Source organism: Schistocerca cancellata, chromosome 2 (genome assembly GCF_023864275.1).
Source record: "Schistocerca cancellata isolate TAMUIC-IGC-003103 chromosome 2, iqSchCanc2.1, whole genome shotgun sequence".
Lineage (NCBI taxonomy): Eukaryota > Metazoa > Arthropoda > Insecta > Orthoptera > Acrididae > Schistocerca > Schistocerca cancellata.
In genome coordinates, this window is record NC_064627.1 from 604683718 (window position 1) to 604695108 (window position 11391).

General features: G+C 37.8%; 1 protein-coding gene across 1 annotated transcript; it reads left to right on the top strand.

Moving 5' to 3' along the window:
* Positions 1–1204: 1204 nt before the first annotated feature.
* On the top strand, positions 1205–9658 carry LOC126162254 (uncharacterized). The gene has a single exon (XM_049918645.1). It carries the CDS (start codon positions 1338–1340, stop codon positions 5496–5498), a length of 4161 nt encoding a protein of 1386 aa, XP_049774602.1. The 5' UTR covers positions 1205–1337; the 3' UTR covers positions 5499–9658.
* Positions 9659–11391: the final 1733 nt, after the last annotated feature.

The following is an 11391-nucleotide window of genomic DNA, read 5'->3' on the forward strand; positions in this document are numbered from 1 at the left end:
TACTGGGACATCACTGCTTGTCTGCAATTTGTGGTAACAGCAAAACTTTAATATAACACATATTCACCTGCTTTGACATACGTTTCTACACGTTTTAGTAGTAACAATAGCCATGGTGCTGTATTGTTGTTACTACAGATGTAAAGAGAAGTACACGAAAGAAGGACCGGCTACTTTTCATAGCTACGCACAACAAATTTCTAATAGTGAATATCATATTGATGTGAGGTGCTTTATATGTTTCAAAATATCGAGACGTGTTATTATAATGTCTCGTATTGTAGAGCTAATTTCTGCGTTTTTTTTTCCCCATGTGTTTACGAGAGAAATGCTAGATGAATTTGCAACTGCGTTTAATCTGCCAGATGGTGTAAACTGCTTATTTACTGTAGCAATTTCTTTGCTACAAATGCGTCCCCCCCCCCCCCCCACATTTCTGCGATGCATCGGCGCCCAATACTGTGTCATTGTGATGTAATTAATTAGAACGCAGATTCGACAACATGAGTAAGCGCAATAGAACCTAAAAAGGTATTATTGGCTGTCACTTCTTTTCCCGCGCCCGAAAAAACTTAATTGGAACTGAGCTATGATACTGTGGCGAAAAAGCACAATACCTTTGCTCTTCACAGCTTTAAATCTACTTCAGTTCCAGGTATAAAATTGTTAAGATGTCTATAAAACGCATATACAAAGTTCCAGGATAGTTCTGAAGATGATCTATCTATTCTAAAGAAGTAATAACACTCAAAATACGCTAAGCGTTATACGGACTAACATACATCGTCCCAATACCAATTGAGTTGAACAGCAGGAGATGTTGCGGACAGATTTCTCGTTCTACGCATCCGAATGTTCACTTCATAGATATTTATACTCTATGGCATAGCCATCCAGAAGCGGTATTGGGAAATCGGTTTACGAAATCCGGTTTTGGGAGCCCCACGTAAACGTGGTGATTACGTGTATTTCACAATATTACCGACCGTTTGGGGGGGGGGGGGGGGTGGCGCTTATACCGTGTTATGAGATACGAGAAGTCTAAATAAATTGAATTAATCTGAACTGTTTGGCGCCATTGTTTGCTGCATGACAGACCACTGGAAGTGTAATTCTTCTTCTTATGTATTTTGATTTGACCGACGACGGAATTGCAGTTTGTCTTTGTTGTTTTGATTTCTTTGTATACAATGAAGATCTTTGTACACAGTTTACATATAATACCGCGGTTTGTGATAGTTGTCGAACCTAAACAGTGACAATGTAGCTTGCGTGTGTGTGTGTGTTATCCTGCAAATTTTATAACTTGCACATGATATCAGAAAACCTTTGTAATAATGAAGATGAGTTCTAAAGGGACAACAAAAAGACCAAACAACATGACTCTTCATATGGAGTGTTATTCGGAAGATCTGTCACCAGTTCAAATCGATAGACGTAATAAAGCAAAGCAAAAGAAGACGGAACTGAAAGAAGTAGTAGAAAACTGGAGGAGAAGTGAAGGGGATTTAGTAACCCGTATTAGCGACGACTGCTTCGTTTTGGAACGGCTATGTACACCATTACAACCCAAGTCACACGTGTCGAAACCTGTCGCGTCTGTGGATGTAGCACCATCCATTATATCAGAGCAACCCATCATGCTGCAGCCACGGAATGTATCGTCGCTTGTGTCTCACCAGCCAGTTATGTTACCTAATCCAATAAACAAACACCAAACAAGTGTTCGTGGCCAGACAACTAATAGTGTCATCACCCAACCTTGCGGTTTGCTAGTGAGAGACACAAGACGTACCCGAGTTATGGGTGTGGTTAGTGGTTCTCAACCTACATCATTAGCTCCTCACATGGTAACAACAGCACCAAGTATGCCAAAGGCAGTACCACTCTCCTCTGTTGCAGTACCAAGCTTACAAGTTTCATCTCCAATGCAAGCTCCAGGAGTCATAATGAACAGAAACATTTCACTACAGAGTAACAATATTTTACAATCTCCAACAATTCGTCCGGTGAATACTGTTGGTATTGTTCTACAAAGCACGAATTCAGCACCATCAAGATACCCAGCACCTGTGCGTGTACCATTAAGTGAAAATGCTTCAGCATCCAGGCCAGTCAACACGACTTCAGGAGGTATAGTTACACAACATACACCATCCATCCGTGTTGCACACTATGGACCACGTCAAAGTCCTGTTAGGTCTCCACGTATTCCACAAACATCGCCTACACTCAGGAGCCGCAGTCATGTTGCCTTAGTAAGAAATGTTCGGCCGATGATGCCTGCACCTCGTGTTACAGTTCCTGCACGTTCGTTAATGGTACAACCAGTAACTGTAGGAAGACCACCTGGTGTACCCGCTAATAAAAATCCCAGCAGACTTCCAAATAACCCACAAGTCCCCCCACCTAATAGTGCAAGCGGCGCTCCAGTGGTTGACCTTACATGTGATGACAGCCCAAGTGAGATTCCTGCTGACACTCGTGAAATAACTTTCAATAAGTTAATAGGGAAGACATTCCCATCACTTGTTGTGACAGCTCGTCCCAGCATACGGGTAAAAGAAGTTACTGCAGTGCAGCTGTCTGAAGACCGTACTGAATTAGACAAAAAAGTGAAGAAAGTGTTGATGTTCACGCCAACAAAGTTTTCTGAATGGATGATTCAGGAAGGGTTAGTTCGTAGTGATCAATACTGTCAAACACATGTAACTCCATATGGTGAGAAAATACCTTTAAAATTGGGTATATACTCTGATGTCAGTAAGTTTCCATTCAGTGGTGGATATGTTTGGATTAGTGACTGTTGCCCACAAAGATTTGTTTCTGTTTTCAGTGGTTCAATATTTGAAGGATCACCTCATCCTCCCACTGTACTTGTTAAACTCATATATCACTGGGTTGTACAGACAAGTATTCAAAATGTTATTCAATGGGTTAAAGTAGACAATCTCTATGTGAAGGGATTTTACACACATCTGAGAAGCATTTGCACAGCTGCAGTGGCTGAGAAGTTTAGCAGAATGGGTGGTCCAAACAAAAAGATTGAAATAGGAGTAGTAAGCCTGGGAATAACAGCACATGGTGGGAAGTCACGGAATGTGAAAGTAGAAGTTCTGGGAATTATGGATCCAGTTAATAAAATAGTGAGGTTACAAGCAGTAGAGCCCATTAAAATGGGTGATCCTGATTATCAATCTCGTTTTATAAAACTTCTAAATCCTGTTAAGGAATGGGTTGATAAAGACTCTATAATCTTAACAGATTATACTGTGGACAAACCCACTCTCCAAGCTATAGGATTCAAAACTATTTACCAGGTACCTGCAGGCGAAGAACAAACAGCCCAGAATAAATACAGCAATCATAATGTTATGAATTACTTGCGGAACAATGTTCCAAAAATGTTTCAAAATACTCTCTCTCTCCTAAGCAGGCAGATAATCCAGCAGTTTTTGGATGAGCTTGTTTGGCGTGAGCAGTGGGGATATACACCTTATAAAGGTTTCCATAATATGTTAACTCATATGGCGGAACAAGTGAAATTGGATTCCAATGAAAGTTTGCTTACTCGTTTATCAAAAATTGCTTCAGATCCATTTAAATGCTGGACATACAGTGTCTTAAAAACCCCGCCCTTTACTCCAGCGGGAGTTCAGTTTCCAGCAAAATTAAAAGACTCAGAAATACAGCAGTCAGCTAGCCAGATACCAGGTGATGCCAGTACACCACCTGCTGTTAGTGGCATTGATCTGCTTCCTCAGAGCATACGCGAGACTGGACCCACAGATCCTGCAAAACCTCTGAAAAGTGTAAAGAAACGGTCAAGTGCATCGGTTGAATCTTCAGATACAAAACGAATAGCTATTGACAGTGCTAGTCAGCCAGCCACACCCACTCTAAGTGCAAAGAAACGGCCAAATACATCAGTTGAATCTTCAGATTCAAAACGAATAGCTGTTGACAGTGCAAGTCAGCCAGTTACACTCCCTCTGCCAGAAGAAATGGTACAACTGGAAACATTTTACTATGGACAACTGCCAGGGGAAAAGCACATACTTGAAATGGAACATAAAGATACAGATGGCATTGTTTGTCAGTCATGTTATCAAACTTTTCCAAATAATACTGAATTGTTGCAGCATTTGATTTGTCATGCACAGCCAAATGGCAAAGACCTGCCAGAAATTAACATTAATTTACAATGCAGGTACTGTTTGAAATTCTTTGCAAGTCAGTATGCTTTGCAAGTGCATCTTGAAGAAATTCATTTTAATAATTCCACAAGTCTTGTCTGCCGTATTTGTGAGAGAAAGTTTCGAACACGGGTTACATTAATATCTCACATGCACACAACACATTTCCAATTAGAAATGCCATATGAATGTGGTATTTGCAAATTTAGGTCATCCTTACACAAAGATGTTGTAAACCATTTCCATGAAACACACATTAACACTATGAAGCTGCAGTGTCCATTCTGTCTAAAGGTGGTTGCACTTTCCAAGACAAAACAGATACTTGCACAGAATATTTTCTTCTTCATTAATCATCTGCAAAAGCACCAAAGAAAATCTCTTTGTATGAAATGTAGTACATGTGTATTATGGTTTGCACATAAAGATATTCTTAAAGAGCATCAAACAAGAGATCACAGAAGTTTTTGTGGTAGACAGGATGAAGTTATTCCTTTTATGAATATTACTGGTTTTGATATAATGATGCCAAAGCCTCCTCCTGCTGCTACAAAACCTTGTCAAATGATATCTATTTCCAAAAATGTTTTTACTAGCTCTCCTAATTCAAAAAGTTTGTATACTTCTAAATCTTTCACAGACCTGAAAATTGTGTGTGTTGATGAGGATGCTTTGTGTAATGAATGTGAGGGGAGAGTACTAGAGGACAACCATTTTGCAACTGAAATATCTTGTGCATGTTGTTCGTATGCGACTTGTTGTACAAAGGCAATGATGGACCATGTGTTGATATTTCACCAAGACTCAATAAAGAACAGGTCACAGTTCAACATGGGCCGAGTAAGTAGATTAGAAAAACCCATGTACTGTGTGTGTGGGTTCACATCCTCCAGTGGAAATTGTTTAGCACGGCACTTAGCACTGTGTGATGAGAAGACAGCGTACCCAGAGCCATACTGCCCAAAAATTGTTGAATTGTCTTCTGCTTCTTTCCCTCCTCTTGTCACCCTTGATGATACAGATAATGTAAGTGAAGACCCAAGTGACCGTTGGCTTAAAGCATTTGTGCCCCCAAGGAAAGATGACAGTGACAATTCAAGAAGTGCACCAGATAAAAAATTACTAGAACCACAAGAAAAGTTTACAGAACATAGTGAGCCACCAAGTGTTCTCAACATTTTAGGGCTGATGCAGAAACCATCCTCTGATGTAACTGTTGTAAACAGCAGTGCACCGAATTCCCCAAAGGTGGATGACAAACAGTTTCCTGACCAAGAAGAGAGAGAAACAGATCCTTCTTAAGACCGATGGGAGTATCTCATAAAGAAGTTGCATGAAGAAGGTAAATTTCCTTAGAAAGTGAAGTATGATTCCATAATAATATATGGACACACAAAATTACTTACAACCTCAGCTAGATATAGTGGCAGGTACCATGTGTGATCTAATTTCATTTGTATTGTAATGATGTGGTGTCACTGAATTCAGCACAACATATGTTATGTGAGTTCTGTGTTGGTGTTAATTTTCATTGTGAATAGTTTTTGTATGACTACATACATGTTCTACAGCACTTGAACCCTTTAAAAGTACCTCGCATGACGTCAGTGGTGTTATGTTGATTGTCTTTGTAGCGACAGAGAGGTTTATCACATTAGTGGATTAAATTCATTGCAGACTGATGTTGCTCTGTGCATAATGTTAGTAATGCTTATATACATATGTTCGATGAGTGTATTAGACTAAATGAGGCATCTTTTGAAAGTTTTTGTATGGTGTCATTCATTTGCAATTATTTAATATGAAGAGATATTTGAATCAGGCACATTTATAATACAAAAGTTTATTTTAGTTACAGTGCAGCTTTCTGCCAGATATTTGTCACTTTCATGTTTGAGAACATAAGGGGCATTATTTATATATGTCAGTATTAATGTACAGATATTTTGTATGATATGTCACTTTTTACAATAAGATATTGGTAAATATTCTTATACAGTGTTTGCATTCATTCATGTTGTCACACATCATGTTCTGTTAAATTAATCATGTGGGAGATGCAACAAATTTAAGCAGCTTCTTTAGAATATTTTCTGGTAACCGCTAACTATTATTAACGTTAGGTGACTTTTATATCAGTGTGTATGAAGGACACATTTTTGCCTGTATTTACTTTATATGTGATGCCATAGACTGAAAATAGAGAAGCTACAGCATTTTGAAAGGAAGGTATGGACTCAATTTGCCGTTGATGCCAGAGACGGAACACTACTCCCTTGTAGCAAGGATGATGAAATAATTGCCTATAACATTTGTGGATGAACCAACCCAACATTCATCCCAGTGATTTAGTGAAACCAGTGTAATGCTATCATCATCATCAGTTATTTTACATGTATATCATCATCATCAGTTATTTTACATGTACCCAAAATTTGTTCCAGTGTGTTCTCGTTCTTTTCTTATTTCACAGAATGCAGCAAAGAATATCCATGGGTATCTGCCATGCATTTTCCTGGCTACACATCTCATCCATTTCGTTTCAGTCACAATAATATATTTTATCCCAGTCTGTTCCCCGGTTGTTTTGCTGCTTTGCTCGTGTTTTGTATTAACTGTCAGTGTATATTTTTCTTATATGTGAAAACCTAAGTTTTATCACTAGACACCTGTGTCTACCTGCCATGATCCGAAACTGATAATACATGAAATATGCTTCCTATTCAGAAACTCTGCTTGATTAAAATCTATTTTTATTTATTTTTTGTGAAAAGTTTTGGTCGATATCTTGTACTTCATAGAGAGAAAGTGGAGTGTCTAAAGTTTCTTAATGCATGGCAGGTTTATTCCCTATGAAATATAACAATTACTTCCTCTGAAGAAATTTTTAAATAATTTTGCAAGTGCCTTTTGGACTACTTTGCCTCTAATTTTAACCATTGCAATTTAAACATGCTTATCTTCTGTGCCATAGTTTGTTTAGTTTGGCGCAGTGTATCATTTCCCTATACCTTTTCAATATTTGGACTGTTCTGTTAGTTTTCTTTTGTTTTGATTTCTTTATACCTGCATCATCTTTTGTTGTTTTCATAAATATTTTTGTTAAATAATTGCTCTCTTTTGTCTATATGTATAAGCTTAATATTTTATACATAAATTACAGAGGGCAACAATCAGTCGTCCTTTTTTTGCAGGTTTTATTTGGCAAATCCACATTTCGGCTAGTGCCTAGCCATTATCAATGCACTCTAGTCTAGATGCATGTCAGTTCCCCCGTTGTTTGGGAATCAGTCACAGTTCTTTGAATACTACTATATAAAAGCTTTTATACAGTAGTATTCAAATAACTGTTACTTTTATACAGTAGTATTCAAAGAACTGTGACTGACGCCTGAACAACAGGGGGCTGACATGCATCGAGACTAGAAAATAGGGCATTGATAATGGCTAGGCAAATAAAACCTACAAGAAAAGGATGACTGATTGCTGCACTCTATAATTTATAAATGACACCACAGTCGCTGACTGCACCCACTTTCCTAATGGAAGGTAACCTGATTAATATTTTATGTTGCTGAACGTTTTACTTTATGTGATCCAATACACTTCCCTATTTTTGAACAAATTCTTTTTAACTATGTATATTTTTTCACATCTTACAAGTGACTTATCATTTGCAGTTTGAATTGGTTTAGAATTGTCATATCCGAATAATCTCTTTATTGTTTGACAAAATATAATCAGTTTCACATTTGGTCCTTGGCAACTCTTTCCTAGAAGAACGCACCAGAGGCAAACGTGTTGTGTTGCTTTTAGTAACTTTTACTATTTTGTTATCTCATCAATGTTATATCAGGATGGGAATTAAAATTCTATTCATACCTGTTACATCTCTAGAGACATAATAATTTTTTTTTGTGAAGTTTACTATTCAGTTACAAAGAAAGTTGTCATAAACCTGAAGGTTAAGGGGGACCACCTATGGTTTAGTGTGGACTCCAATTCATGGTGAAAAAAAGCCCCATTCACAGTAAGAAACATTTCCAAAGGCAAAGACATGATAAGTGACACTTAAAATGTGTAGGGTGACAGGAGAGGAAGGGTCCTTTTTCCAGGCCTTTAGCTTGGAGGTGTAGCAACCAATAAGCTGCCAAACCATACCTTTACTATTAATTACGTACTTGACATTTCATTGAATATGATAAATACTGCTTGTTAAAAGTTACAGCCAGTATGAACTACATAAATGGAGTTTTATTTATAACTAACATGATTTCTTACAGTGCTTATTGGATTATACAAAACCAGATTCCAAATATTCAGTGATAATGCAGGAATATCTATATACTTACTTTATTTTTCTGGAGGTTGCCAATTTCTTGTGTATATCTGTGAAGAACTTGAAAAAAGACATTTTAATAGACTAAAGAAGTCCACTTTGTACCCAACATACGTATGCAGAGTAGAATCTTATTTATGTATGTTGTAGTGTAGTCATAGTACAGTGAAGACAAAGAAAGTGTGTGAAAGGGGGCAGATAAAGATGGTAAAAAATACAAGCTGAACACGACTTTGGAACAGCTCATCATAGTGATAATTTGGTTTTAATTTTTTTCTATTTGGTATTTCCAGGACTATGGCAGTTGTTATTACTCTGCAAAATCCTTAGCTGAATAGTATGAGAAGAGTTGCAGCTTTCTTCTTCCAGCATACATATATAACATAGTAAATCCCATAATAAGTGTCTGTGGAAGTAGCTTAGCACTAGTCATAAATTATTGTTACTGAAGTAGCCCGGAGTATTAGCGTCTGTCTTATAATGTGTAGCTTGACTTGTTCCACATTCTTGAAGGCTCTCCATCATTATGGATTGACAGAACATGATGTGTGATTGAATTCTAAATGGCCACTTTGTTAAAGAAAATGAAATCTGGTAAATAGTTGAAGTAAATATCCCTTTATTGGTAAAATACTGAAAAATAATCCGTATTTGAACACCAGTAACATTAGGTTCACAGGAACTGCCAAAGAGTCAACAGTGTAGCAGGGACTACTATATCTACAAAAATTATTAACATATTATCCAACTGTGTGGCAAATCTGTACATGGCACTAAGAGCAGATTTTTTTTGAGACCCTGAGTTTCCAAGGAGCTGTATGGCTAATGATTCATTGAGATATAGAAACAGCAATTTGATTATTCCTTTTATGTATAGCAATTACCCATTCCCTTTGCAAAATCTGCTGAGTTTTATGATGTTCTGACACACTATAGAATTATCATATGACCCCTTTTTTTCATTTCTGATTGTAATAATATAGTATCACACAGTAGCTCAGTAAAGGGCATTTTTGGAAAAAAAGCGAGTTTGTAATATTTGTGTAGATATGAAATAAAAAGAAGATAATATTGTAAAACTTAATACCTGTGTATAGCATACTCTGCTCGTAAAGTAAAGAAAGAGAGCTGTCTAAAAGACTTCTTATATGCTCACTGCATAAGACCCTTTGGAAGAGTACCATTTTCACTCAGAATATCAGCATGCAGTCTGATGATCAGCAATTCGCCTCCTTACCCCACAGGTTTGATGGTGAAAACTATTTCCACCACCAGTCTTTAAACATGATGCCTTCACTAGAGTCCCACCTCCCTTAGGCATAACAATGCAAAGCATAGTTTTGGTCCTCACTTGATGAGTTACTGTACTTCACTACACTCATTAATGTGTTTAAAAATGCACCATTTAAATATAGTTGACAGAGTGTACTACCATGAACCTTCTTGTTGTTGCGGTCTCTAGTACAAAGACTGGTTCTGACTCAGCTCTCCACATTAGTCAAGTTGTGCCATAAATTTCTTTTCTTCTTAGTTTGATACAGTACTTTCTCATTAGTTGTACGATCCACCTGTTTAACCTTGAGCATTCCTCTACACCACCACATCTTAAAAGCCTCTATTTTTTCTGAACTGCTAATCATCCATGTTTCACTTTTGTAAAACGCTACAGACAGTGTACTTTCAGAAACAATAACTCTTAAATTTATATTTGAAGTTACCAAATCCCTCTTCTTCATAAATTCTTTCCTAGCTATAGGCAGTCAGCATTTTATTTGGTCTCTACAACAGCTGTCAGCAATTACTTTGCTGACCGAATAACGAAAGTCACCTACTACTTCTAGTGTTGCATTTCCTAAACTAATTACCACAGCATCATGTGATTTAATACATCTACACTCCATTACCCTTGTTTTACTTATGTTGATGTTCATCATATAATCTCTTTTCAAGACACTATTCATTCCATTCAACTGCTCATGCAAGTCATTTGCCGTCTCTGACAGAATTACAGTATCGTGGGCAGACCTCAGAGTCTTTATTTTTTCTGTCTGATCTTTAATTTCTGTAAGACACTGCTTTCATTCAGTTTAGTGCATATGCTAGGATAAACACACAATGAAACTCATATACACTCAGACAAAAAATAGGATGCACCACAAAAGGAATTATCCGAATGGACCGGAAATCAGTAGATGAGATTCGACACGCAAGTCCCCAACTTGAAAGACTTGACCCAGGCGAACGGTATACCCAACAGGAGGCCTAGCCACACGGCATTTCCATTTTTTAATAGATGTACATGTACAAACAAACAAATGAATGATTACAATTTCAGAAAAACTGGATGATTCATTCAAGAGAAAGTGCTTCACAAGTTGATCAAGTCAATAACACAGTGTTCCACCTCTTGCCCTTATGCATGCTCCATTGGTCATCGGAGCTCAATTCGAAGACCTGTATGGAGATGCCCCAGACAACGGTGGGATACCACCAGGTGGCCTGACAACAACTTTTCATAGCACGACCCCTTTGGTTATCATCCACAGCACCCTTACACTACAGCATATGTTGACAATATTCCATACCCCGTTTTGTTACCCTTCATGGCAAGCCATCCTGGGCTCACATTTTAGAAAGATAATGCCCTCCCACACACATCGAGAGTGTTTACTGCTTGTCATTGTGCTCGTCAAACCCTGCCTTGGCCAGTGAGGCTACCAGATCACTACCCAATTGAGAATGCTGGAGCATTGTGGTAAGGGTGTCAACCATCTTGGGATTTTGATAATCTAACATGCCAGTTGGACAGAATTTGGCATGGTATCCCTCAGGAGGACATCCAACAGCTCATATCAA